General features: G+C 54.6%; 1 protein-coding gene across 1 annotated transcript in view; it reads right to left on the bottom strand.

Moving 5' to 3' along the window:
* The window catches only part of RIPOR2 (RHO family interacting cell polarization regulator 2), a 49,475-nt gene that overhangs the window by 19,451 nt on the left and 7,815 nt on the right, over positions 1-22,209 (bottom strand). Inside the window, exons 2-9 of the mRNA XM_087827975.1 lie at positions 12,509-12,635; positions 10,724-10,879; positions 9,948-10,026; positions 7,994-8,017; positions 6,941-6,994; positions 3,438-3,587; positions 1,494-1,557; positions 72-115 (exon numbers count right to left, since the gene is read on the bottom strand). Of these exons, the coding sequence (XP_087684101.1) occupies positions 72-115; positions 1,494-1,557; positions 3,438-3,587; positions 6,941-6,994; positions 7,994-8,017; positions 9,948-10,026; positions 10,724-10,879; positions 12,509-12,609 (672 nt within the window). The 5' untranslated portion in view covers positions 12,610-12,635. The remainder of the gene's footprint in view (positions 1-71; positions 116-1,493; positions 1,558-3,437; positions 3,588-6,940; positions 6,995-7,993; positions 8,018-9,947; positions 10,027-10,723; positions 10,880-12,508; positions 12,636-22,209) is intronic.

Here is a 22,209-nt window from a genome sequence, read left to right as displayed (position 1 = left end):
GCTTAATAATGACGACTGGCCCCTGTGCCCCGAGCCCTGCGTTCCGACACCCGGCCCGATGCGACACTTACTTCGTACTGGTCTCCAGGACAGAGCCGCGCGAAGCCGGCCAGACCTGCAGGCGGGAGGTCGGGGGTGAGGCGCAGGATGCGTTTCCCTCGTTACAACCACATACCCCCCGCCCCCCAGCCTGCCACGTAAAGACGGGGGGGACGGTGCCACGCAGCCTGTTTTACCTTCTATGAAGAGCCCCCTTAAGGGGCATCGCCAGGGTCAAGGGCATGGAGGAGGTGGGGCCGGGAGGCCTCGCGGAGGCCCCGCCGATGCCGAGACCAGCCAGCAGGTGGCAGCAGCCCACCAGCCAGTCCGGGCTCCCACCCACCAGGGTCCTTTGACGACGGGTGTCGCTGCCGGGCTCCCTGTCCCTTCGGAGCGTGCTCCGCCCTCCCTGGCGACCTGCTCACCTCCGAGCCGCCAGCCCCTCCCGTTCTAACCCAAGGTCACCTGGGGAGCCTTCCTCCTTGCAGGGCACCCTCCCCACCCCAGGCCTCCAGGGCCCTGGGCCCGAGGCCGCTTTTCCACCCAATTAGAGGGCCGGGCGCCTCACCCAGTTCCCTCAGGAGGTTGTGGGGACTCAGGGCCAAGGGCGGGCCGTGCGGACGCAGCGCTCGATCAGTCGTCTTTGTCTGAGCACCTCCCCACCCCTCGCCCCTCAACAAACGGGGTGTCTACTGTTGGGGGTGGGGCAAAAAGGGAAGTGTGGGTGGGTGTGGCGGGAGGAAGTGGCCGCGGTCCGACCATGTTATGAAACACCCTCGGTTTACGTCCGTGGGGTGGCTCCTTTTCACCAGAATGAGTGACAGATAAGAAGGTAGCTAAAGGCAATGTTGGGAGATGTCCAGGAGCGCGAGAGGGCGTCTCCGGGGAAAGGACATTCCCGCGGGGTGTCACCTCAGAAGCCCTCACAGACCCACTTTGGGGGTTTTGTGTTAGATTAGGGACGTGTGAGCAGATAAATCTACATTAAAAACAAAGAATCTGCTCCAGGCCCCGGAGCCCCCTGGGAGAGGCTAAGGACCCCTATCGGGCAGGAAAGAGACAACGTCAGAGACAGGTGGACACGCAGGAGCCCAGAAAGGTCTCAGTCCCTGTCAGTGACCCGTGGCCACCAGGTGCTGCTGAGGGGGGTGGCCAGGTCCCCAGTGGACAGAGGTCTGGCCCCAACATCAGTCTCTCACTGACCAGCAGCCCTGCAGCTCCGGACCCGGTGGGAGGGGGACCCTTTGCTCCCACCCACCTCCAGGTGCCAGGTGTCACCCTCAGAGCAACAGTGTGCCGTGTCCACGCAGCTGTCTTAGGACGTCCTGCTGTCATTGGCTGGGGCGGGACGTGCTGGGAACCAAGGGCTCTGGGACTCAGTTTTAGGGATCAGAGGTGGGAGGGCTGAAGGTGTCTTCGTAAGGACCATAAAGGCAGCAAGGCCACGAGAATACCTTTCATCTTGATGCAGAACTCGCCCAGCAGACTCTCGAGCTCCACCTCGATGGCGCACATGTTCTGTGAGGGGACAGGGGACGGGCGCTGGTTAGAGCTGGATGCTTCTGAATCAGCCCAGAGCACCTGCCGCTCTCACGGCGTGAACCCCAGGACTCACGGACTGTTCGCGCTGAGCTACTCGCCTCCCACGAGGAGAGCTCGACAAAACTCTCAGCCTAGGTCCGAGAAGGGCCCGGTGCCCAGGAAATCCAGAGCAGAGACCAAGTTAAATTATATCCTAACCCAACGAATCCAGAATGCGGGATAGTCTATAAGAACTGGCCTGAATTCTACAAAAAGGCAATAACATGGGGGGAAAATCTAGGTAAAAGAGACAACCGGATGAAATGTGTTGACCTGGGTACATCCTGATTTCAAAGACAAACTAAAACAGTGGCAAAGATACCACTGGGCCAAACAGGGGAACCTGGGACATACACAGGATATTGGGAAATTCTGCAGATGACTTGACTTTCTTAGTTGTGATAACGGCGTGTGTGCGGTTATGCTGGGGATACGCATATTAATAGGTTACCATTAAGAAATCCGTGTGAAAATGTTTATGGGGTGAAATGTCCTGGTATCTACCACCGGCTGTCAAATGACTCAGCAAAAATAGCAAAAAACATTGTGCTTCGGAGGGAAAATGGGTGGGAAAATGCTACCGCTTGTTACATCTCGGGGAGAGCATTCGGTGTCCACTGTATCAGTCTCGACTTTTCTGTAGGTTTGAAATTTTTCTTTATAAAAATTGGGGCAAAAAAGAGCGGGTGGGGCAGGGTTCCAGCAGCAACCCCACAGCACCGCAGGATGATTCCGGGGTCTGACCGGCGTCCTGTCCTCACTCTAACGGTCGCATTGGACTGTAGCACACACTTGATTTTAAAATAGTTTGTGAACTGTGCAGACAATTTTGCAATAACTGTATTTTGGTCTAATTTGTTTTCTTTGAATCCCTGTGTTTTATTTTCTGCATTTAAGAAGCATTGTTCTGAAGGAGTGTTAGGCAGAGAAGCCCTTGGTGTAGACCAGACGTGCTGGGTACAAAGTAACCCCGCCTGTCACCCAAAAGGTCCCCGTCCCAGGGCCGAGGCAGACGCCCCGCTCTGGGAATAGCCTCAGACCCTCCTTGGGCCGATGACTTCACTCGGGAAATGTGACCTCCGGGTGACAGCTCGTGGGACAGTAAGAAGTGCCGGGCTGATAATTCGGTCACTTCACCGGGCACACAGGTATCAGATGACCCCAGGAGGGGCAAGGACCTCCCTGTGTCATGTGCTTGAGCCCAGGGGAGAGTCAGAAACCAGGACAGCACACTTCTGTTCAGGGCTCTTTGTCTCGTCTCCTTTAAACATGGAAGGGAAATTTCTATCAAGAAGCAAATCGCAGGCAGGAGGGCTCGCGACGCCCGTGTGACATCCGGAGTCGTCTCAACCACGGTCTGTTCGGCTCCCGGGGACAGAGCTCCGTGAGACTGCACACGAGGGACTTGGGAAGTGCATCTAAATGATAAAACCAGGGCCCTGGGCACCCTCGGCCAGTCCCTGAACTGGACCAGCATTTGCAGTCCACGCGGGGAGACGGCACAGGGCGTGTGCGGCCCCGTCAGGGCGGCCTCGAGTCTGACACCTGCGGTTTTACAAGCGGGTGAGCAGGCTGACGACCAGCCACCTGAACGACAGGTGACACTCAGGGTCGGACAGGGGCCTGTCTAAGAAAAATTCAACCAGTGAACCACTCAAGACTCATTTTAAACAATTCCACCGACGGCCTCAAAAAAAAAAAAAAAAAGCCAGAGGCGAAGAGTGAGGCCTGTCTGTCTACGAGCAGGGCGAGGCCGCCTGCAGGTCTGTCCTCGCTCCGGGCGCTCCGCACAGGCGGGCAGGCCGCCGGGCACCTACCTCCGTGTACTCTCTGTAGCTCCGGTGCACCTCGGACAGGCTCTCGCGGGCGGCCTTGCTGGCGGGGGACGCGGCAAAGGCTTGCTTCATCTTGCTGGCGCCGTCCTGGAGGCGTCGCTGGATACAGTAGGCTTCGTAGAGCTCGTCTACCTGCCGGAAGCCAGGGGGGACACGAGGGAGGTGAGTCCTGGTCGCGCATGGACCATGCCACGGGGGCCACTGGCCGTGGGTCCGACGCTCTGGGCCTGAGCTCGGCAAGGGATGCCTGGAGAAATTCGTCCTTTCAGACACGGACCCGCCACTTCTGTTTTCACCACTAGGATCCACTTTCTATGTCAGAACCGATTTTACTCTGAGCCGCTTTCCCAAGCACACAACACGGGAAAGAAGTGGACGTGGGCGGACCGTGCGAGACAGGTGTGGCCACCTGCACACACGCAACAGGTGTGGCCACCTGCACACACGCGACAGGTGTGGTTACCTGCACACACGCGACAGGTGTGGTTACCTGCACACACGCGACAGGTGTGGCCACCTGCACACACGCGACAGGTGTGGGGCAATGGGGGCTGGCCCTCCTGTGCCCGTGACAAGCGGGAGGTTGTGCGGCTTCCCTCCGAGGTGGAGACGGGGGCTGCACCAGGCTATTATTACTATTTTAAGAGACAGTGTCACCAGGTGATGGCCACACACCCAGACTGAGCTTATTTTAAAAAAAGAACTTGAGGCTATTTATTGAAAACGATTTTTGTAAATTCTTGGCTCAATAAGAGAAGGAAAGTGTTCTCGAAATTAGGGTGAGAACTTACTGAACGGAGCCCTCAGGAACTGTGGTGTTTGTCGCGTGTCAATTACACCACAGCCAGAAAATAAATGGAAGCAGCGGAGACGAGCATTGTCCCAGCTACGTCCCTGCACTTGGGCTCCTAAACCCCTCGCACCCGGTGCCAGCGACTATCGGCCGCACTCCACAGGAGCCTGGCTCTCACTTAATGCCTCCTGGGCCGCGATTCTCCATCCGCTACGGGTATTTCAGCGCCCACGGGACGTGTGGCAATGTGTGGAGACGTTTTGGGGCTGGAGGAGCTACCGGAGTCAGGCGGCAGAGGCTGCTAAACGTCCTACAGAGCAGAGGCAGCCCCCAAACCAAGAATTACCCCAAAGCACCCACAGCGCCGAGGGGAGGCACTTGCTCTCAGTTTCCCCGACGGCGAGGATCTCTGCCGTCTGTACCACCTTCCACTACCCACAGCTCAGCAGGCAGGCAGACAGACCACGTCGCCAGCCACCAGCAGGCGCAGACGAAACCTGTGACCTGGGGGGCTGTCACCTACGTAGGACTCCCTGAATTTCTCATTTCTGTCCAAAACGTTCCTTCGAAACGGGGCGTAAGCTGTAAAGCCCAGAGGAAGGTGGAGGCGCCGCTCACGGACCTGAGAGGTTAAGGTCCCCTTTGTGCGGAAGGCACATTCGTGTGGCTCCCTGAAAAGCGTCGCTACGCCCTGCTGGAGCCAGTGACCCCGTCACCACGCCCCGCACCCGGGGGCATCGCCCGGAGCTCAGCCCGTGAACACGGAGACGCTGGCCCCGATTCTCCTGGTGGGAGGCCTCTTGCTCTGCAGCCCAACAGTTCGCCCCATGTTGCCAGCTCGGGGGGAGCAGAACGGGCCTTCGTCTTCGGGGCCGAAGGATGTGTCTGCGATGAACAGGGCGGTCGAGGCCCCGAGGGCTGGCCTGTCCGCTGACGACATCGTCGGGTGGGTGACGGCCCAGGGGGAGGTTGCTGCACCTTGAAACTAACGCACCGGGTGAGCCGGTGAAACGCCGACGCCCGGGCCCTGCTCCGAGACGTGGGCTCAGCGGGTTAGGGCTGGGCCAGGCATCTGAGATGTCAGACAATCGTCGCAGAGCCGTCTGATGCGGGAGGTGCGCCCCGAAACTTGTAGAAACTGGGGTGGGGTGCCTGAGCCTCCTTCACTGCCGGCCAGGCGTGTGGTCTCCTGGGAGACGCCCCTCGCCCCTCGGCCCCCCAGCGTCTCTGCGATTGTAACCCGCTCACTGAACCGCTGCGTCAGCCCGTGACTCAGTCTATTACTTTGCATTTAAAGAGCAGCTTATTTTTTGTTTTCGTCGAACGTTAACTATCTCAGCCAAGCGGGGTCACGCTTCAGGATACAGGGTAACCCGCCTGCATCCGAGCAGAGCTGGCCCGCCCACGCCCAGCGTTTCTTCCCTGTAAGCTGGCAGTGGCTCCACAGCCACTGACAAACGGACAAACTCACTCAGCCCATTAAAGCGACTGATTTGCTGGCAGCCTGTGCAGACCTGCCGCAAACAGCACCCCAGCCTTTCATAGCCGCGGGGCTGCGCATCCCACGGGGACGGACACGGTGGAGAAACACGCCTGCCCAGCACGGAGCTTGCTTTCTTTGCTTTTCACACTACACGGAGTCGCCTGTCACAGCTTGCCTGCCGCACCGATGCCTCCTCATGGGCGTCACTGTTTTATTTATCAGGGTTAGAAATGGAGCAATTTAGAGCTGCCGAGGTCATGGGTGCCTTTTGAAGCGGGAGTGTGCAGGGCAGTGGGTGCCACGGGCAAAGCCATCACGCATCGTAAAAGGAGGCGGTTCTTGGGACGAGAATGTTGGACACATGCGCCTCCCAGCCGCACTTCCCCGAGCGGAAAGCCCGGGTCCACGCTGGTGGTGCCGCCCGGGGGACCTGGCAGGGCTGGGACTGGACCCTGAGGCTTCTGAGTCCCAGCAGAGAGATGCCAACCCTCCGGCTCCGCACTTGGAAGAGAAGCTGGTGCGAGTGGGTGGGAACAGGGGTTGTGCCTGGTGTGACTTCGCTGCTCCCAAGGGAAGTTTTCTAGCTGCGCCGGCATCTCCTGACGGGGTTCAGAACAGGGGGTCCCACCCCCCACTGGCTGGCTGGGCCATTGGTGAACTCTCTGTAGGGTTAGGGGCTGGGTGTCAGGGACCAGTACACATCCGGGGGACACTAAAAATGAGAAGGTCCCTGGAACCCAGGCCACGTGAGGAATAGTGGAGGAATGCGACCCCGCGAGGGATTAGCGAGGGCTGGCAGGGGTCTCTGAGTGCACCCACTTCTCCTCCGTGGAGAAGCCCAGGGGTGCCAGGCCGTATGTGGGACCAGTCTGTGACGTCAGGCGGGGGTGACGTTTCTTGCAGCCCCGTTTGGCTCAGTTCTCTCCCGACAGACGGCCCCGGGGCGGAAGCCCTCCCGCAGGAAGCTGCAGGCTCACGGGCGGCGGACAAGCACGGCTGCTGGGCTGAGCGCAGTCCTAGCCGCGCTGGGGTGTCAGGCGCCCCAATCTCATTTCCCCCCATCTTTGCTGCCTGTTGGGGGACTTACTTGCGAATCAGCCGAGGAGTCAATGTGATAAGAAGCTCCCCCTGGACTACGCGCTAAGCTCAGGCCAAAGGTGTGCGGATCGGTACCCGGAAAACAGGCCAAGACACCAGGAACACAATTACCTTGCTGATGTGAAACTCCAGGCGTCTCACGTATCGTTCAATCGACTTGATTTGCTGGAATCGAAAGGAAACGTCTGAGAAAATGCAGCCACTTACCGTTCCACTGGCCTAGACCAGGGATTTTCAACCTCCCTCGTCTCATCCTCAGAAAGACCCCGAAAATGCTAAACGTTTCTCCTCTCCTGTCTTTGTTGCTATTTTAGAATCTCCAGTATCAGTGTGGAGACAAATATTGAATCAACGGCCTGGGAGATGGACGTGCGTGGTTTGGGGGTCTGTGTTTCCATCAGGGAGGCCGTGGAACGGACTTCACTGGCTCTCTGGCAGGACAGTATCATGTGGGGACAGAACCGGATCCTCCTCATCACTTAGTAACATTGTAGCAGCTCCAAGTCCAGCTCGTTCAGCGTCTCTGGCCGAGGTGCGTGCTCAGAGGCAGTCACAGCAGGTTACAAATATCATTGCCTGCATCAACTCTAATCGCCCTTCCAAAGGCCTGCAAACAGTGACACCATGGTTCAGCACCAAGGGCGCTGTCCAAACGAGGCACGAACGAGACAGCGTCCCATATAAATAAAAAAAGTCTACCTTTAAAATAGGCTCACAAGAGTCTCATCGCTAAGCACAATACACAAATTTTATGTGAAATGAAAGAATTGTGTTAGTTTGACTGGAATCTTTTTTTTTTTTTTCCTTGGCGGAGCATAAAATAATGGTGCATTTTCCAACCAAAGGCCTCTTCAGTTTGGTGAAATATGACGGTTGATATTTATAGAGAAGACAGGGAGGGCCACCGAACACTTGGGGATTTCTTAAACTTCTCGGCACACGGAGACACCCTACGACCCCATGGCATTTTCATGGAAGTATTATTGGATTTTCTGATTGTAGTCTATTTGTCAGACTCATAGATAAAAGCATGGATTTTTCTGGGCTTAGAAAAATCATCAACTTCCTAGGATCCTACAGTCCCTCGGAGGTGACCTGGGCTTCTGCTGACGGACCTGGGGTTTTATTTCCCCTCCTCCCCTCCCCCACTGAACAGTCACTCACCTTGTCTAGGTCATACAGCACACCCTAAAAAAAAAAAAAATGAGTATCTGAGTTAAAACATATCTTCCTCACAATTGTTACTGATAATAATAGAGGGATTTTGTCTGTGTTTCAGTGTTATCAGTGAAATAATGACTGGCCCATAAAGTTCTACTGGCTTTTTTTACATTTGCTTGAAAAGAGCAAAAACCTGGGTTATTTTAAATACCAGTAAGAGTACTTTTAAGAGCCACTATTTATTTATACAGTGTGTCCCCAGAATCCCACTCAGACCTCTCTGCCCCCAGAAGCATTAAGGGTTTCACGTGCTTTGTGCTCTTTTCTCTTACATACCAAGCGACACAAATTCACAGTCACTTTTAATTAAAAAAAAATTAATGGTGTGAACATAAAATGTAGCCGTGATATATGTGTCATATCCTGGCCTTTCTGCTTAAACAGGTAAAATTGGTATTTAAGAGGCGCCCATGAGGGTGGTCACATGCATCTCACAAATAGTTTGAAAAATAGGTTCCTGGCCCCGGCTGGGTGGCTCAGTTGGTTGGGCGTCATCCCAGGAATCAAAAAGGTTGTGGGTTCAATTCCTGGTCCGGGCACAAGCCTAGTTGCAGGGGTGCATACGGGAGGCGACCCACCGATGTTTTCCTCTCTCTCTCCCTTTCTCTCTTTAAAATCAATAAACATATCCTCCGGCAAGGATTTAAAAAAAAAAGTTCATATCCTGTGTGCTCACAGCATCACTGGAGTTTGTACACAATCCTCACACGCCCCACGGGGAGGGTGTCTGTGGAACCCTAGGTCCCGGCGGAAGCCCCACCTCCCACTGCCCATTGTTCTCCAAGGAGGGACATTGGTTGCCCTTGAGGCCGGTCAAGGGCATCAGAACCCCTCAAGGCCATCTCACAGGACAGCCACACAGAGGAAGCCCATTTATACTCCAGCATCGTCACAATGTAAACCCTCAACTCCTGTAACGCCTTGGGGACAGCAGTGTGCATTTGAGCCCATCTCCCCAAACCAAAAGAGATGAGAGCTGTGAATGGGTCGTGGTACCTCCCAGGTGGAGGCAGACTTTCTCTGGGCTTTCCGAAGCCTGGAACATTACGATGTTAGGGTCCTTAGATGTGAACAAAACCACTTAAAATAGTGGACATGTTAGCAATACGTCTCCAAGGTCACAAGCCATTAGAACAGAGGAAATGGAAGCATCTCGAACAAGAGGACGGGGGCTGAACTGCTCGAGGAGCCCCCCAGCTTCCAGCAGGGACCTCCAGGGCCTGCCTCTCTTCTCTGACCTCACTCCCTGTTACATTTTAAAAAAAATAGGAGATAGCCCGGTCGGGCGTGGCTCAGAGGTTGAGCGTTGACCTAGGATCCAGGGGATCGGGGTTCGATTCCAGTCAGGCCACATGCCCGGGTTGTGGGCTCGATCCCCAGTCGGGGGCCTGCAGGAGGCAGCCGATCAATGATTCTCTCATCATTGATGTTTCTCTCTCTCTCCCTCTCCTTTCCTCTCTCTGAAATCAATAAAGATATATTTTTAAAAAATAAAAATAAAAATAGGAGATAAAGCAGAAGTTCTGGGCCCCTAATTCCATACTAACCACATTCGAGGGAAACTCCAACTTCTCATTTCCTTGTATTTGTCAAGGGAGGGATATAAGGAGTATTTTTTCCTGATTATACAGTTTATCTGCATAAACATGCTTGGGAAATACTCAAATGTACTAAGAATAAAGCATGAAAATATACATTAGAAAACAAATAGCACTCGGTCCCTTGGGTCTGCTTTTCTTGAAGGTTCCTCTTTGTACCCATATCTCCATCTGGTGGGAGAAGATACTTGGCCAAAAAAACCAAAACAAACAAACAAAAACCATAAAAAAAAATTAAAAAAGCAAACAACCACAAAAACCCCACCAGGTTGACGCGCCGAGGACCGCGGGGCACCTACCAGGCGAGAGTTCCTCCTCATGTCCTTCAGCTGGGCGGTCAGCTTGTCCAGCTCCGTCTGGTGAACCTCCAGGTATTCACTGCAGAGACAGGAGGAGGCACAGCCGTGAGCGCCGCGGCCGACGGGTCAGTGCCGCCCCCTCCTTCCAGGGCCGAGACCCAGCCTCTGCGGCGGGCGGGACAAGGGCTGCATTCCCCAATCTCTCAGCATTTTTAAAGCTCCAGCAACTGCCTCTGGTACATCCAGGTGGTCAAAAGGCGAATCCCCCGGAGGCTGAATGCCCAGAACAGAAAAACCAGTGGGGGGGGGGGGCAGGCGAGGGCGAGTCGCCCCGGGCCTGGGCTCACGGGCCCCGTCGGCTTCCTCCGGCACTGACCGGGGTGTGTTCCCACGTGGGCGGGAAGGTGTGTTCCGGGCAAACAGTCCCTGTAACAGGCTCAGGAAGGTTTCAGAACCTCCTTCAGCCGCCTCTGGAACCGACCCGCCTGTCCACATTGTTTACTGGAACCCAACGCTCTGTCTACAGAGGTCAAGAGAGACACACGGCTATTCCGGGTCTCCTTCCGTGTTAGGGACACCCCGTCAAAACCCGACCGATGTCCCATCTTTGGGACTCATTTAAGTCTTCCTTGGTGACAGTGCAAGAATGAAATATCTGCTACAGAAATGGACATTTTAACGTGATCTCATAAGACTAGTTTTCCCCTCTGACTCCACCCCCCTAGCATTTTAGAAACGAGAGGGGTTCAGCTCATGCTCAGCTCCGATGCTCTTACTCAAGTCCACTTTTCAAGGCCCTGTAGACCTCTTCCACCCTCCTAGGCTGCGGCTCCTTGGGGGGGCTGCTGTTTTTGTGTCCTAAATTATGCATTTTCTTCAGTTTGGCCTGAGGCTTCTTGAGAGCGGAAGAATTTTCAATGAAGGAGTTACATCTGTGGAAAAAGAGAGAAAGCAGAAATTGTGGCTCAGGCATCCAGAAGAATTGGACGAAAGGAATGCCTTTCAATCACCTTGTGTTTGTATCTGTGTCTTTTGGGGAAGGTGACATTCCCTGTGTATTGACACGTCCGAGCCAGCCTGTACTGTGTTTCTCGGTATTGGATGTAACTGCTGAAATCTGGAAGCTTCGTTGGGCAGTGGCTTCCTGGAGTCAAAGCCTGGCTTCAGGTGACGTGCACTCTGAGTAGGTGGGTCACGTCACAGAGACACCCCCCCCAGGAAGCCAAGGACACACCCTCCCAGGAGGAAATAAGAAACGGGCAGAAGGACATAAACCAACTAAAACACATGTGCATTAGCCACGTCAGACACAAGCGTCTACTAAATTTGACTAGGGTGTGAATGAAAACCTTTTAGATAAAGAGCCGTAAGCATGACGAACGGCTCATTCCGTGTAGTGTTAAAGAACAGCACACGGAGTGGGCTGACAGGTTTTTCTTAAGCTTTGTTTTCATGGAGTAAGCTGTTTAGATATAAGATCCAGAGTCTCTGCGAGGGGCTGGGAGGCAGCCATGATCCAGCAGTTTCTTTTCTGGGTATTTATCCAAAGGCAGCAAAAACACTCACTCAGAAAGATGTATGGGCCCCTATGTTCCCTGCAGCGTTGTTTACAGTACCCGAGATGTGGGGACAACCTACGTGCCCACAGACGGACGAATGACTGAAGAAAGGGTGATGTATCTATACACACGGTGGGATATTATTCAATTATTAAGAAGAATGAAATCTTGCTATTTGGGACAATACGAATGGACCTAGCGGGCACTATGCTCAGTGAGATCAGTCGGGGAAAGACAAATACCCTGTGATTTAACTTATATGTGTAAACACCCCCCCCCCACGAAAAACCAAGGCCACAGGCACAGAGGCCAGGTGGGTGGCTGCCAGAGGCTGCGGTGGGCGGTGAGCCCAACGGGCGAAGGGGGTCAAAAGGTACAAAAGAAAAAAAGGTAGGAACTCAGACCCGTGAGAAAAGGGCCACCTGTGGGGGTGCAGTGGACAGAGAAAATACACGCAAATATCCACCCCCAACAGGCACACGCAGACCGAGTTATTCCCAAAGTGAATACAAAGGGGGAAAAATACGAAGGGACATTTGACCTCATGAGGGGGGACATGAGACACCGGGAAATGTTTAGAAAACGCTCTGCGTCGGCAGGTGTGGAGAAGGCAGAGCCTCTTGTCGCCGGTGAGAGGACCAATGGGCTCAAACATGAGGGGTCTCTTTGGTGATATTTTCCCAAAGATCTAAGAAATGGGGGTGCGGGGGGGGGGTGGGGGGCTACACGAGTAGCTTTTCCTACATCTCCAGCCACCTTGGCAAGAGATTCTACGTGATAAAAGAATTGTGGCGGCTGACGTCTCTTTGAACACTGGGATTAAAGTAGGACGTGTGTGCACGTGTGTGTGTGCGTGTGTGTGCGTGTGTGTGCGTGTGTGCGTGTGTGTGCGTGTGTGTGCGTGTGTGCGCTGACGAGGCCTCGTGCACACAGACACTCCTCGTGGCATCAGAGCAAAGCGCGTGGTTCTCAGCTGCATCCCAGGAGGGGCCCCCGACTTGCCTGGACCGCCGCTCCTGAAGGCCGCTGAACCCCGCAAACGACTGGCTGCGGATGATGCCATTGGGCCCCCCCGGAGAGAAGGACTGGGATCCCACCAGCATGATTTCCGGGAGTCTGGCTGGCAGCCCTGGAAGGCAGGGGGAGATCAGGGCGAATTACAGGCAGGTTCGGACAGAGGGTGGGCAGCTTGGCGACAGCGAGCGGAGGTGCGGCCCGAGGTCAGGCGGGTGAGTCACCACCGCTAGGTGCTGGGAAAGCTGCCTCCTGGCACGTTCTGTGTAAGCCAAAGCGCTCAGCTCTCAGGTGAAGACACACAGAGGCCTACCTCCTGGGACATAAATAAAAATAAGTTACACACGGTTATCAGGCACTTTAGGTCTCCTTCAGGGATTCTTGTTTTAAGACACAAGGTGTAGCCTGGCCAGTGTGGCTCAGTGGTTGAGCGGCAACCCAAGAACCGAGGTCGCTGGTTCGATTCCCGGTCGGGGCACATGCCCGGGTCGCGGGCTCGATCCCAGTCGGGGGCGATCGGGAGGCAGCCGATCAACGTTTCTCATTGATGTTTCTGTCTCTCCCTCTCCCCTCCTCTCTCTCTAAAAATCAATTTAAAAAAACATATCAAAACAACAAGGTTCAACCGTGCCTTCAAAAAACACAAAACCTTTGCAACGTTTACCTCCATCCGGCAAAAGCACAGGGAGAGGCCACACCCAAGTCCAGGCCGGGCCGGCTTTGCGTTCAAAGCCCCGTCTCCGGGTGGAATCCTGCGCCCGGGGTCGTGAGACAAACACACGGGTTCCTCTAGAGATGAACTCGCTTAGAACGCGCTCCCTCGTCCCCTCCTGAAGCGGGTTTGGAAAGATAAGCTCCGGCCGCTACTGTGACCGTGCAGAGGAGAGAAAGGCTCACGAGGCCGGACACTCGAGGCCGAGATGAGAGCTCGAGAGGAGGGAAGAAAGCTGAGCGGCAGCCGCAGCCAGGAGCACGCCCCGTCCAGTCACCTGCCCCCTCCGGTCAGGACTTACCAGCTCGGACCCAGATACATGGTCAAGGCGCAGCCGGGGCCGGGCAGATGCCCCAGGCCAGTTCCCCCGGACGACCGCCCTGGGCGGTCAGGCAACTCTACTGCCCCGAGATCAGGAAGAGTGGAGCCCACAGGCCGTCCAGCAGGTGACCTCAGCGCAGACAAGGGGAGGGGCTCCTCCCAGAGTGGGCGACACCACATTGCTGCTCGAACAGCACCGACAACTGCCCTTTAAGGACCCAGCCAACAAGCAAGGGAAGCCGAAAACAGCCGCTGCTGCAGGCCTCTGCTGGCCCAGCTGGATGGTGGGAGGGCCGGTGGCTCCGCAAAGGGAGGAGGTCCCTAGAGGTGGACACACAGCCCCACCCCATGCCAGCCCCTCCCCCATGCTCTGGTCTTTAAATCCACCCCCACCCCGCAGAAGAAAGCCCCTTGGGGTTTCTAGGCGTTCTTGCAGGTTCAGGCGCTGACTCACCCGCACCAGGCACCAGGCTCCCTCTCTGGTCCGGGTGGGACCTGGGACATGCTGACACCCATTCCCATCCGGGTGGGGGTGGGAGGGCCGGAGGCCTCTGTTTTGGATATTCTCAGGAATTTTTTAAGTGGGTGTATGTGCAGTAAAACCAACATCTATTGCACAAATGGCAGGACTGAACGCACGTGGAGACCAGGCTCTCTGGTTGCTTCTCCCCAAGGCCAAGGCTCGGAAACGACCGTGATTCCCTCGGATGCTTAATGGGGTTCCCCTAACCGCTCTTGCTGACAGCTGCTACTAAGGGGTCCACGCCCTGTTCATTACAGTGTCTTAGCTCGGAAAGCGTCCCTGTGTCACATGCAAACGTGTAATAAAAAACACGGTGGTTTCTGCTCTTTCTGTGCCAATGATTCTATAACCCAAACCCCGCCTCCGAGTCGTGGCGCGGCAGGTTTTATTAGGACCGCGTCTCGCTCTGTAGATTAGGTCCACTGCACCAGGGAGCTCGGACGCGGCGAGAAACTTACAGAGTTTGAAAATTTTTAACTGTATGATTGTTGTGGACTTGCTGGAAATTATATGTTTTTAAACCAAAAAGGGTTTCTCTCTTCTGATGCCACTCCCAGGCCATCTGATACAATTAACATGGAATTCGGCCCAGGGTTTGGGATTTTGAAAAGGTCCCTGGGTGATTCTGACGCTCAGTAAAGAAAAAAAATACGATGCTGAATTGGTTAATATTTTAAAACTCTACTTAAAATAATCGTTACCATTTCTCAAGTCCAATTTTTAAAATATGCTATTCGGCCTCAAATAAGCTTCTCTCTGCAAAGTTTAAATGTCTTGTTAAATGAAATGAAAACTAGAGAGTAAAACACAGAAACCGATTGTGAAATAACTCCCCTGCTTCCTGGTCTCTAACAGGTAAGAAATATTCTCAAGGATAAAACAAACATTTGTCCGGATTCTAAGAGCTGTAAGACGCGTTGGGGTCAGCAACACCCTCGGGTGCTTCCCCTTATTTACGTGTTGAATGGGCGACCAGCGGGGAATGAGTCGGGGAAGTGGTTCTAACCCTCACTGCTGTCTTTCTGGTCTTAGAAACGATCGTTATCAGGGAAGAATTTGGAGAGCGGGGTTAGGCTGAGATCTCCAGCAGCAGCCGGTTGCCCTGCAGGCTGTGCCCTGCCCAGGGACAGCCCTAGAGGGACCATGCTGGATGCAAAGGCAGGAGCTTGGAGAGAGGGTTGGGCTGGGAGGAGCAGAGCCGGGCTGTTAGGGTCAAGGGCACACAGCACACTCCCTGCCCCGCACCCCTGCTCCGGAGTAGGGGAGAGTTCCTTGCTGCTGGCCCTCCAGCCTCCTCCGCCCTTCCCCAGTTGCCACCCTCTGTCATCATCTTTTCTTTCAAATTTATTTTTTATTGTTGACAGTATTACAGATGCAGATGTCCCCCATTTCCCCCTTCTTTGCACCCCTCCACCCAGCCCCGGCCCCACCCCAGGCCTTTACCACACTATTGTGAGTTTCCATGGGTTGTGCATATGTGCATATAAGTTCTTTGGTTCCTCTCTTCCCGTCCCTCCCACCCCCCTTCCCTCTGAGATCCCTCAGTCTGTCCCATGTTTCCCCGCCTCTGGACCTATTTTGTTCATCAGTTTATTTTGTTCACTAGATTCCACAGAGAAGTGAGATCGTGTGACACTTGTCTTTCTCTGACTAGCTTATTTTGCTCAGCATAATACCCTCCAGGTCCCTCCATGCTGTTACAAAGGGTAAGAGACTCATCTTTTTTACAGCTGCGTAGTATTCCATGGTGCAAATGTACCACCGCTTTTTTATCCACTCATCTACCGATGGGCACTTGGGCTGTTTCCAGATCTTAGCTATTGCAAATAGCACTGTTATGAACATAGGGGAGCATATATTCTTTCTGGTTGGTGGTTCAGGATTCTTAGGGTATTTTCCCAGAAGTGGGATCCCTGGATCAGACACTCCACTCCCACCTCTTGCTCACTGGTCTTCAGGCTGCCCCTGGGTCTTAGCAGCCCCACCGACCTGACCTCTGCCAGCTTCTGGCAAAACCTCCACTGAAGCTACGCGGCTCATTTTCGGGCTTTAAGGACTTAGAGCCGGTTACCCCCACCAGAGTCATTATATTTTAATAGCAGATGCTCCGTGGGACCCAAAGCCTTCACCAAAAGACCTTCAGTGCCTTGGATGCTGGGATATAAAGTGGTACCCAAAGCTTGCAGGACAGTTTGGCAATATCTGTGTATCCTTGAACCCCACAGCTCCTCTCTGGCATCTCCTGCAGAGATAGACTCAAGTTCACAAAGAGGCGCATGAGGGATGCTCACGAAGGCAACACAGTATTAGAAAAGCGAAAATGCTACAAACGGCCATCACTACAGTGCTACATTATGGCACAGCCACGGGGTCGTATACTATGTAGCGGTTAAAACAACGAGACCATGTAGCAAGAATCCCAGGACTAACTGCACACAAACCAGAGCAGGATGTCAGGATGCTGGGCATCCGACATCGTGAAGAGCGACACAGGAGCTGGACGTCACTGCCCAGCCCGTGGAGAGGGAGGTTTTTATGGTGTTTTCCCCTTTTAACTTAAGCAAATCCTCTGAGAACATAACAGCTAATTCTGGAAGATCTCCATTGATGATAGAGAACATGAGAGACACCTGTGACTTCCGAATGAGGCAGGAAGGATATCTGAGTTCTTCCCAAAGCCTTTCTCACGAGGGGGAAGGTCAACTTAAAAATCAGCAGTCGCCAGTGAGGAAGCGATGCCATCTCCACGGGCTGGACGGAGGCCAACCATCCGAGATAAGGCAACGGCCAGCCGGTGAGCTGGCAGGTTGTGGGGGCGACACGCTAGCAAAAATAAAAAATTCTACGGTCGCCTCAAGCGTTTGTGGTGCTGAGGACGGGAGCAGGCCCAGGGGTGTGGGAGGCAATTTTGGGGGGCAGGGGGGTTGCCAGATGTGCTCTCAAAGTGTGTGATGGTCGCACAACTGTATATACATTTACTAAAACCGAAACCACGCACTTTTATTTTATGGTGTGCGAATTTTATGTCGATAACTCTATTAAAATCACTACCCATTTCTAGAAAAAGCCATCATTCCTTCTTCAAGCAGAAGGGCCGAGAAATCAGGACTCATAAGGGAAAGTGGAGTCAGTCCCCTAAGAGCTGAACGCGTCCGGGGTTCGACACTGTCCCCTGACGAGGCCTCGTGAGAAGCAAGAGGCTGTCCCCGCTGCGCTTTTGGGCCATCTCCTCGAGCCCGAAGTGCGCCCCTCGCTCTCCTTTCCCAACCGCGGGCCCTGCCCATGCCCCACCCCCACATCGGGGTCAGGGGCAGGCGTACAATTCAGTCTGAAAGGGGCGTGGGAGCCAGATGTAAATAGCCTGCTGGGCTCAGTGATTATTTAGGACGAATCCTAAAAATAGGTGTCTGCTTATTACACGGTCACAAGGTACCTATTACGGAACAGTTGACTAATCTTAAGGAATAAAACAAGAACAGATCTATGTAAGTCACTGGCTGTTTTTTAGGGACTGCTTTAAGATAGTCACGGCGATGCCAATCGTTGCCGTCCTCGCTGTCTGCTCGCCCGTGAAAATGCACGCGTGCCAGGTGGCGCCGGCTGTAGCCCTATGAAGATATTTAGAGAAATGAACGCCCAGCAGGGCCTAGTGCCCTCGAGGAGGCAGAGAAGCAGCAGGCGGCCTCCTGGCGAGCGGGGGGCTGGCTGAGCCCCGGGCCCTCCGCAGCGCCTTCCCCCGCCCCGGACACGCCTCGTCACGGGCACACACGCCCAGCCGTCCGTCGGTCTCCCCACCACAGGCACCCGGACGCCTTCAAGCCCGACTCCCCACCCACCCAAAGGAGGCCGGACGTCTGCTTAAAACCTACAGAAACCGAGGGGGGGCTTTGTGACGGGAAAGGGCTTGGGGAACACGGAAATCGTCATCGTGAAGACTCAGGTTCGAGCAGCGTGAGAGACAGAGAAACTCATTTTCGGGTCTCGTCCCAATAACGTCCCATGTACTGTCCCCCAGCTCCACCCCAGGGGCCCATCCAGGGTCCCGCCTGCCTGTCCTCGGGGGTCAGGAGGCTCTGGGACCCTCTAATCTGCGATGGTCCCTTGGCCCTTGCACAGAGCACAGACCAGCTGTTTTATAGGCGGTTCCTTAGCCTGGGTTTGTCTCACGTTTTCTCGTGACGGGATTCAGGCCACACCCTCGGGGCAGGGATGTCGCATCAGTGACACCACGGTCCTGCTCCAGGCGTGGCCTCGAAGGACACGGAGTCCCTTGGTCCCCTCACTGGAGATGCTACCTCTGGTCACCTGGTTAAGGTGCTGTTGGCCAGTTTCTCCTGGAAAGTTACTATTTTTGCTTTTGTAACTGATAAGGGGCTGGTGGGGAGGTGCTCTGAGGCTACGCAAATATCCTGTTTCTTTCACCCCAGAATTTTAGCATCTGCTGGCAATTCCTGCCCAAATCAATTATTTACCAGGATGGTGGCAGAAATGGCAGCCTTTGAACTCAATCAGTTTTTCCTACTGTAAGAAGGAGCCGTTCTGAATCCTGTTGTTTATTTCTTCATTGTCAGAATTGTCAGGATGGACCCCTCACTATCGTTTCATGTAAAAGCCAACCCTTCCTTCCTTCCTTCCTTCCTTCCTTCCTTCCTTCCTTCCTTCCTTCCTTCCTTCCTTCCTTCCTTCCTTCCTTCCTTCCTTCCTTCCTTCCTTCCTTCCCTCCCTTCACCTGAGGATATTTTTTCCATTGACTTTTAGAGAGACTGGAAGGAAGGGATGGAGGGGGAGAGACACATCGACTGGTTGCCTCCCACTCGCACCCTGACCGGGGGTTGGGGTGGAACCTGCCACCCAGGTTCGTGCCCTCGACTGGGAATCAAACCCGAGACCCTTCGGGGCGCGGGGCCGACGCTCTAACCCCTGCGCAAACCGGCCTCCAAGGAATGACAGCGGAGCCCGGGGCTCGGAGAAGCTGTTTCGAGGCGTCGAGAGGGAATGTCGGCCGCAGATCTATTCGCCGGGACAGTCGGCTCTGGGAGCTTCCGGGTGACTGACTGGGGTCGCTCCGGGGAAATGAAAACCCTGCTTTCCTTCGGCTCCAGTGGATTAAATAAATGCAAAGAGCAGCAGCGGCCTCGCGATGGTCAGAAGAGAGATGATTCAGGACGTAAAACTCACTTAAATCCACCGGGCGCTGAGTGGACTGAGTGTTGTTGTGACTCACTTTAAGCGGCGGAGTCGAGCGCCCAGCGACCTTCAGGGCACAGAGTACACATCGGAGCAGGACGGCTGCTCCCTGCTTCAGAAGACAGCGCGGGGGTCGAAGCTATCGGCAGTCATCAGTAAACCTGCCCACAGAGTATATATGAATTTACAGTAAACCCCACAAAACCCATGAATATCAAAAGGGAGGAGTTCCCCGGGAGGGAGCGAGGTCCTCGCCGACAGCCGGGCCGCCGCGGCCGAGAAGCACACGCCCACCACGACCCCCTCTTGTGATCACCGGATTCAACAACAACGCTCGGGTGCCCGGTGCGGAAGGGCTGGCCGGGTGCCTGGCGCTCCCGGCCCTCGGGGGTCCCGACCGCAGCCTGCCGGTCCCCGAGCCGGTGGCTCAGTCCCAGCCATGTGGTCGCGGCCTCTCCCCTCCAGACGGCATCGGAACGGCACCGGCATCTCCCGTTGCGATCTGACTTGACTGAAGTCGCTGTTTTGATGAGCTCCTGTATTTTTATTGTTTCACTAGAGCTGAGTTTCATCTCTGGAAACCCTAGAGGGAAACCCCGTTCGGTTCTGGGAGGACCTGACAGACTGGCTCCCTCACCCGGGGCGCCGTGGGCCTGGCAGGTGCTGGCTAACAGGCACGAGGCAGGAAAACGGATCTGGGGTCAAATGACGCCGTGTGGCGTAGCTCGCCTCGGAGGAGGGACAGGGAATTGCCTTAACGCTTTCCCGATATGGCCCCAGAATCGAACAACGACTGCATTCTTCACATGGTCCGTGGATTGGTTTCTGGCCTCCTGGACACGCAGGAAATGCAGCTTCCACTGACAACTCAGCTCAGACAGGACTCGACTGGTCCAAGGCTCACGCCCTCGACCAGCTGGGAGGTCACCCGGAGGCCCTGGCACCTCGAAGGTGACACCGCAGGCCCGAGGCTCCGGCAGTCCTTTCACACGGAGTTACAGGCCTCATTTTATTCCTGTTGTTATGACAACACTTCTAAGAGCAGCACTTGAAATGCTTCGCATTCAGGCATCTTATTATAGACAAGAAAATAATACACCAGAGCATGAAAGCCCCGGGGCTGTCAGGGGCCTGGGCTCAGGGGGAGATGCAGAGTTCAAACCCCTGGCCTCCTTGGCTCCGGTTCCCAACTTGCTTTTTCTACCAAAAAAAAAAAAAAAAAATAGTGAGGGGCTCGTTCAGGGGAGGGAAGCCCAAAGATTCACGTGAGGAGGGACAAATGGTTATTCACGGTCTATTCTGCGGGTGGGTCTGCGAACAGGGCCTTCCTCCACGACCTCATGAATCTTGTCTCTTGACAGCGGGCCGGCAGATTTCGGGTCCGTAACGGAGGGCGTATCCTGTGTTCTGACCGACTCCAATTGCTTATCAGCATTGGAACGACTCGTTTTTGCAACTCTAGCTACACAGAAAGACCTGCTAACACACTCGTTTATACCGACTGTATCTTCTCAAGTCTCTTGAAAGTCAAATTAGTAAACTGAGCCCGTCCTGAATTATAGAGACAGTAATACCCATGGGGGGGGAGGGGCAGAGATAGTTGATTTTCCTATTTAATAGGGTGCAGGGTGCATTTTCCCACTGAGCAGGCATTTTTCAGTTGATTTTCGATGGCAGTCTCTGCCAGCTGTTCAGCGAGCACCCTGCCGACAATCAGCCGCTCTGGGCGCCTTGTTTTTTGGAGGCTGTCACTCACTCTGTATGTTTCTCCAAATCGTCCGGAGACTGAGGGGCAGAGACCACGGACCGCGGGTGTCAAGTACGAGCAAATGGGATGTGCAGAATCCGGAATGTGAACTAGGCCACGTCTTTCAAAAATGACATGAATTCACATTAGAAGATATTTTGGTCCCTAGGAGGGATAGGATTTTTTTCCGCACCAAAAATATATCACTGGGCAGGACGGGCCTCTTGTTTCCGAGTCAGCCGTGGGGGGAACCCAGGAGCAGATGCCCTCCAGCTGTTCTGTCCCCGGGGTATCAGGGTGATGAGAGACGGGGCGATGGTGCGGACAGGTGGCTGGACACAGCCAGTCGCTGTGCCCCACCCCCTCAGCTGCCCTCCAGGTCACACTGTGTGCCCCAATTCGCAGCAAGAAAGGGCCGGGTCCCATCTCCCAGTTATGCTTCTATGGGCTTCCAGAGCCAAGGCAAAGGGTACAAGTGAAAGCATTTGTCTTGGTCAGTGACCCCCATCCACATTACGTGTTTCCCGAGACAGTGTTACGCCCTCACAGCTCTAACTAATGGAGGGTCTCAAGCGACACAGAGTCCTGGAGATGGTCTCAGTGTCTCTGTAAAGGGCAGAGAACAGCAGCAAGCGGGGAAAGGGAGCGGCCAGTCTAGAGCTCACACCCGCTCACGCCCAGGCTCACCACGCTGCGGGCGGGCGGTCAGAGCCGGTCGCAGCCACACAGCGGCGGGGATCTCCTCTCGGGGACGAGCCCTGCTCCTTTCCCTAACCTGTAAAGTGCGGGTCGGAACACCGACGCCTTAATGTTATTGTGAGGACGAAGGGACATCCGGCCTGTGCAGGGGAGCCGGGCACAAAGTATGTGCGCAGTGAAACCGACGCCTGTCATCACCATTGTCGCCACTATCGTTTCACAGGCGTCACTGGGACATTTCCACCCGTGTCCACACAGTGTCCATAACCCGTTCCAGCTGCTTGTTTGGAAGCCAGTGGACCACGGGGGTCCAGGAATGAAGCGTCAGCTAGTGGCTGTGACTATAAATCCCCCATAAATCTTGATAAAGGAGGTAATCAACATTCCCGCTGAATAATTCCCAAAATAGAAACAATCCTCAGGCGGGCGCAGGGCCCAGAGAGATAATTTCTCGAGCTGATTTCAAACACCGGCACTTCTGCAAAGATCCAGCAGGAATT

This window comes from Miniopterus natalensis, chromosome 19 (assembly GCF_054644295.1).
Source record: "Miniopterus natalensis isolate mMinNat1 chromosome 19, mMinNat1.hap1, whole genome shotgun sequence".
Taxonomy (NCBI): domain Eukaryota; kingdom Metazoa; phylum Chordata; class Mammalia; order Chiroptera; family Miniopteridae; genus Miniopterus; species Miniopterus natalensis.
The sequence above is the reverse complement of the archived record's forward strand: the minus strand, read 5'-3'. Positions and strand labels throughout refer to the sequence as shown.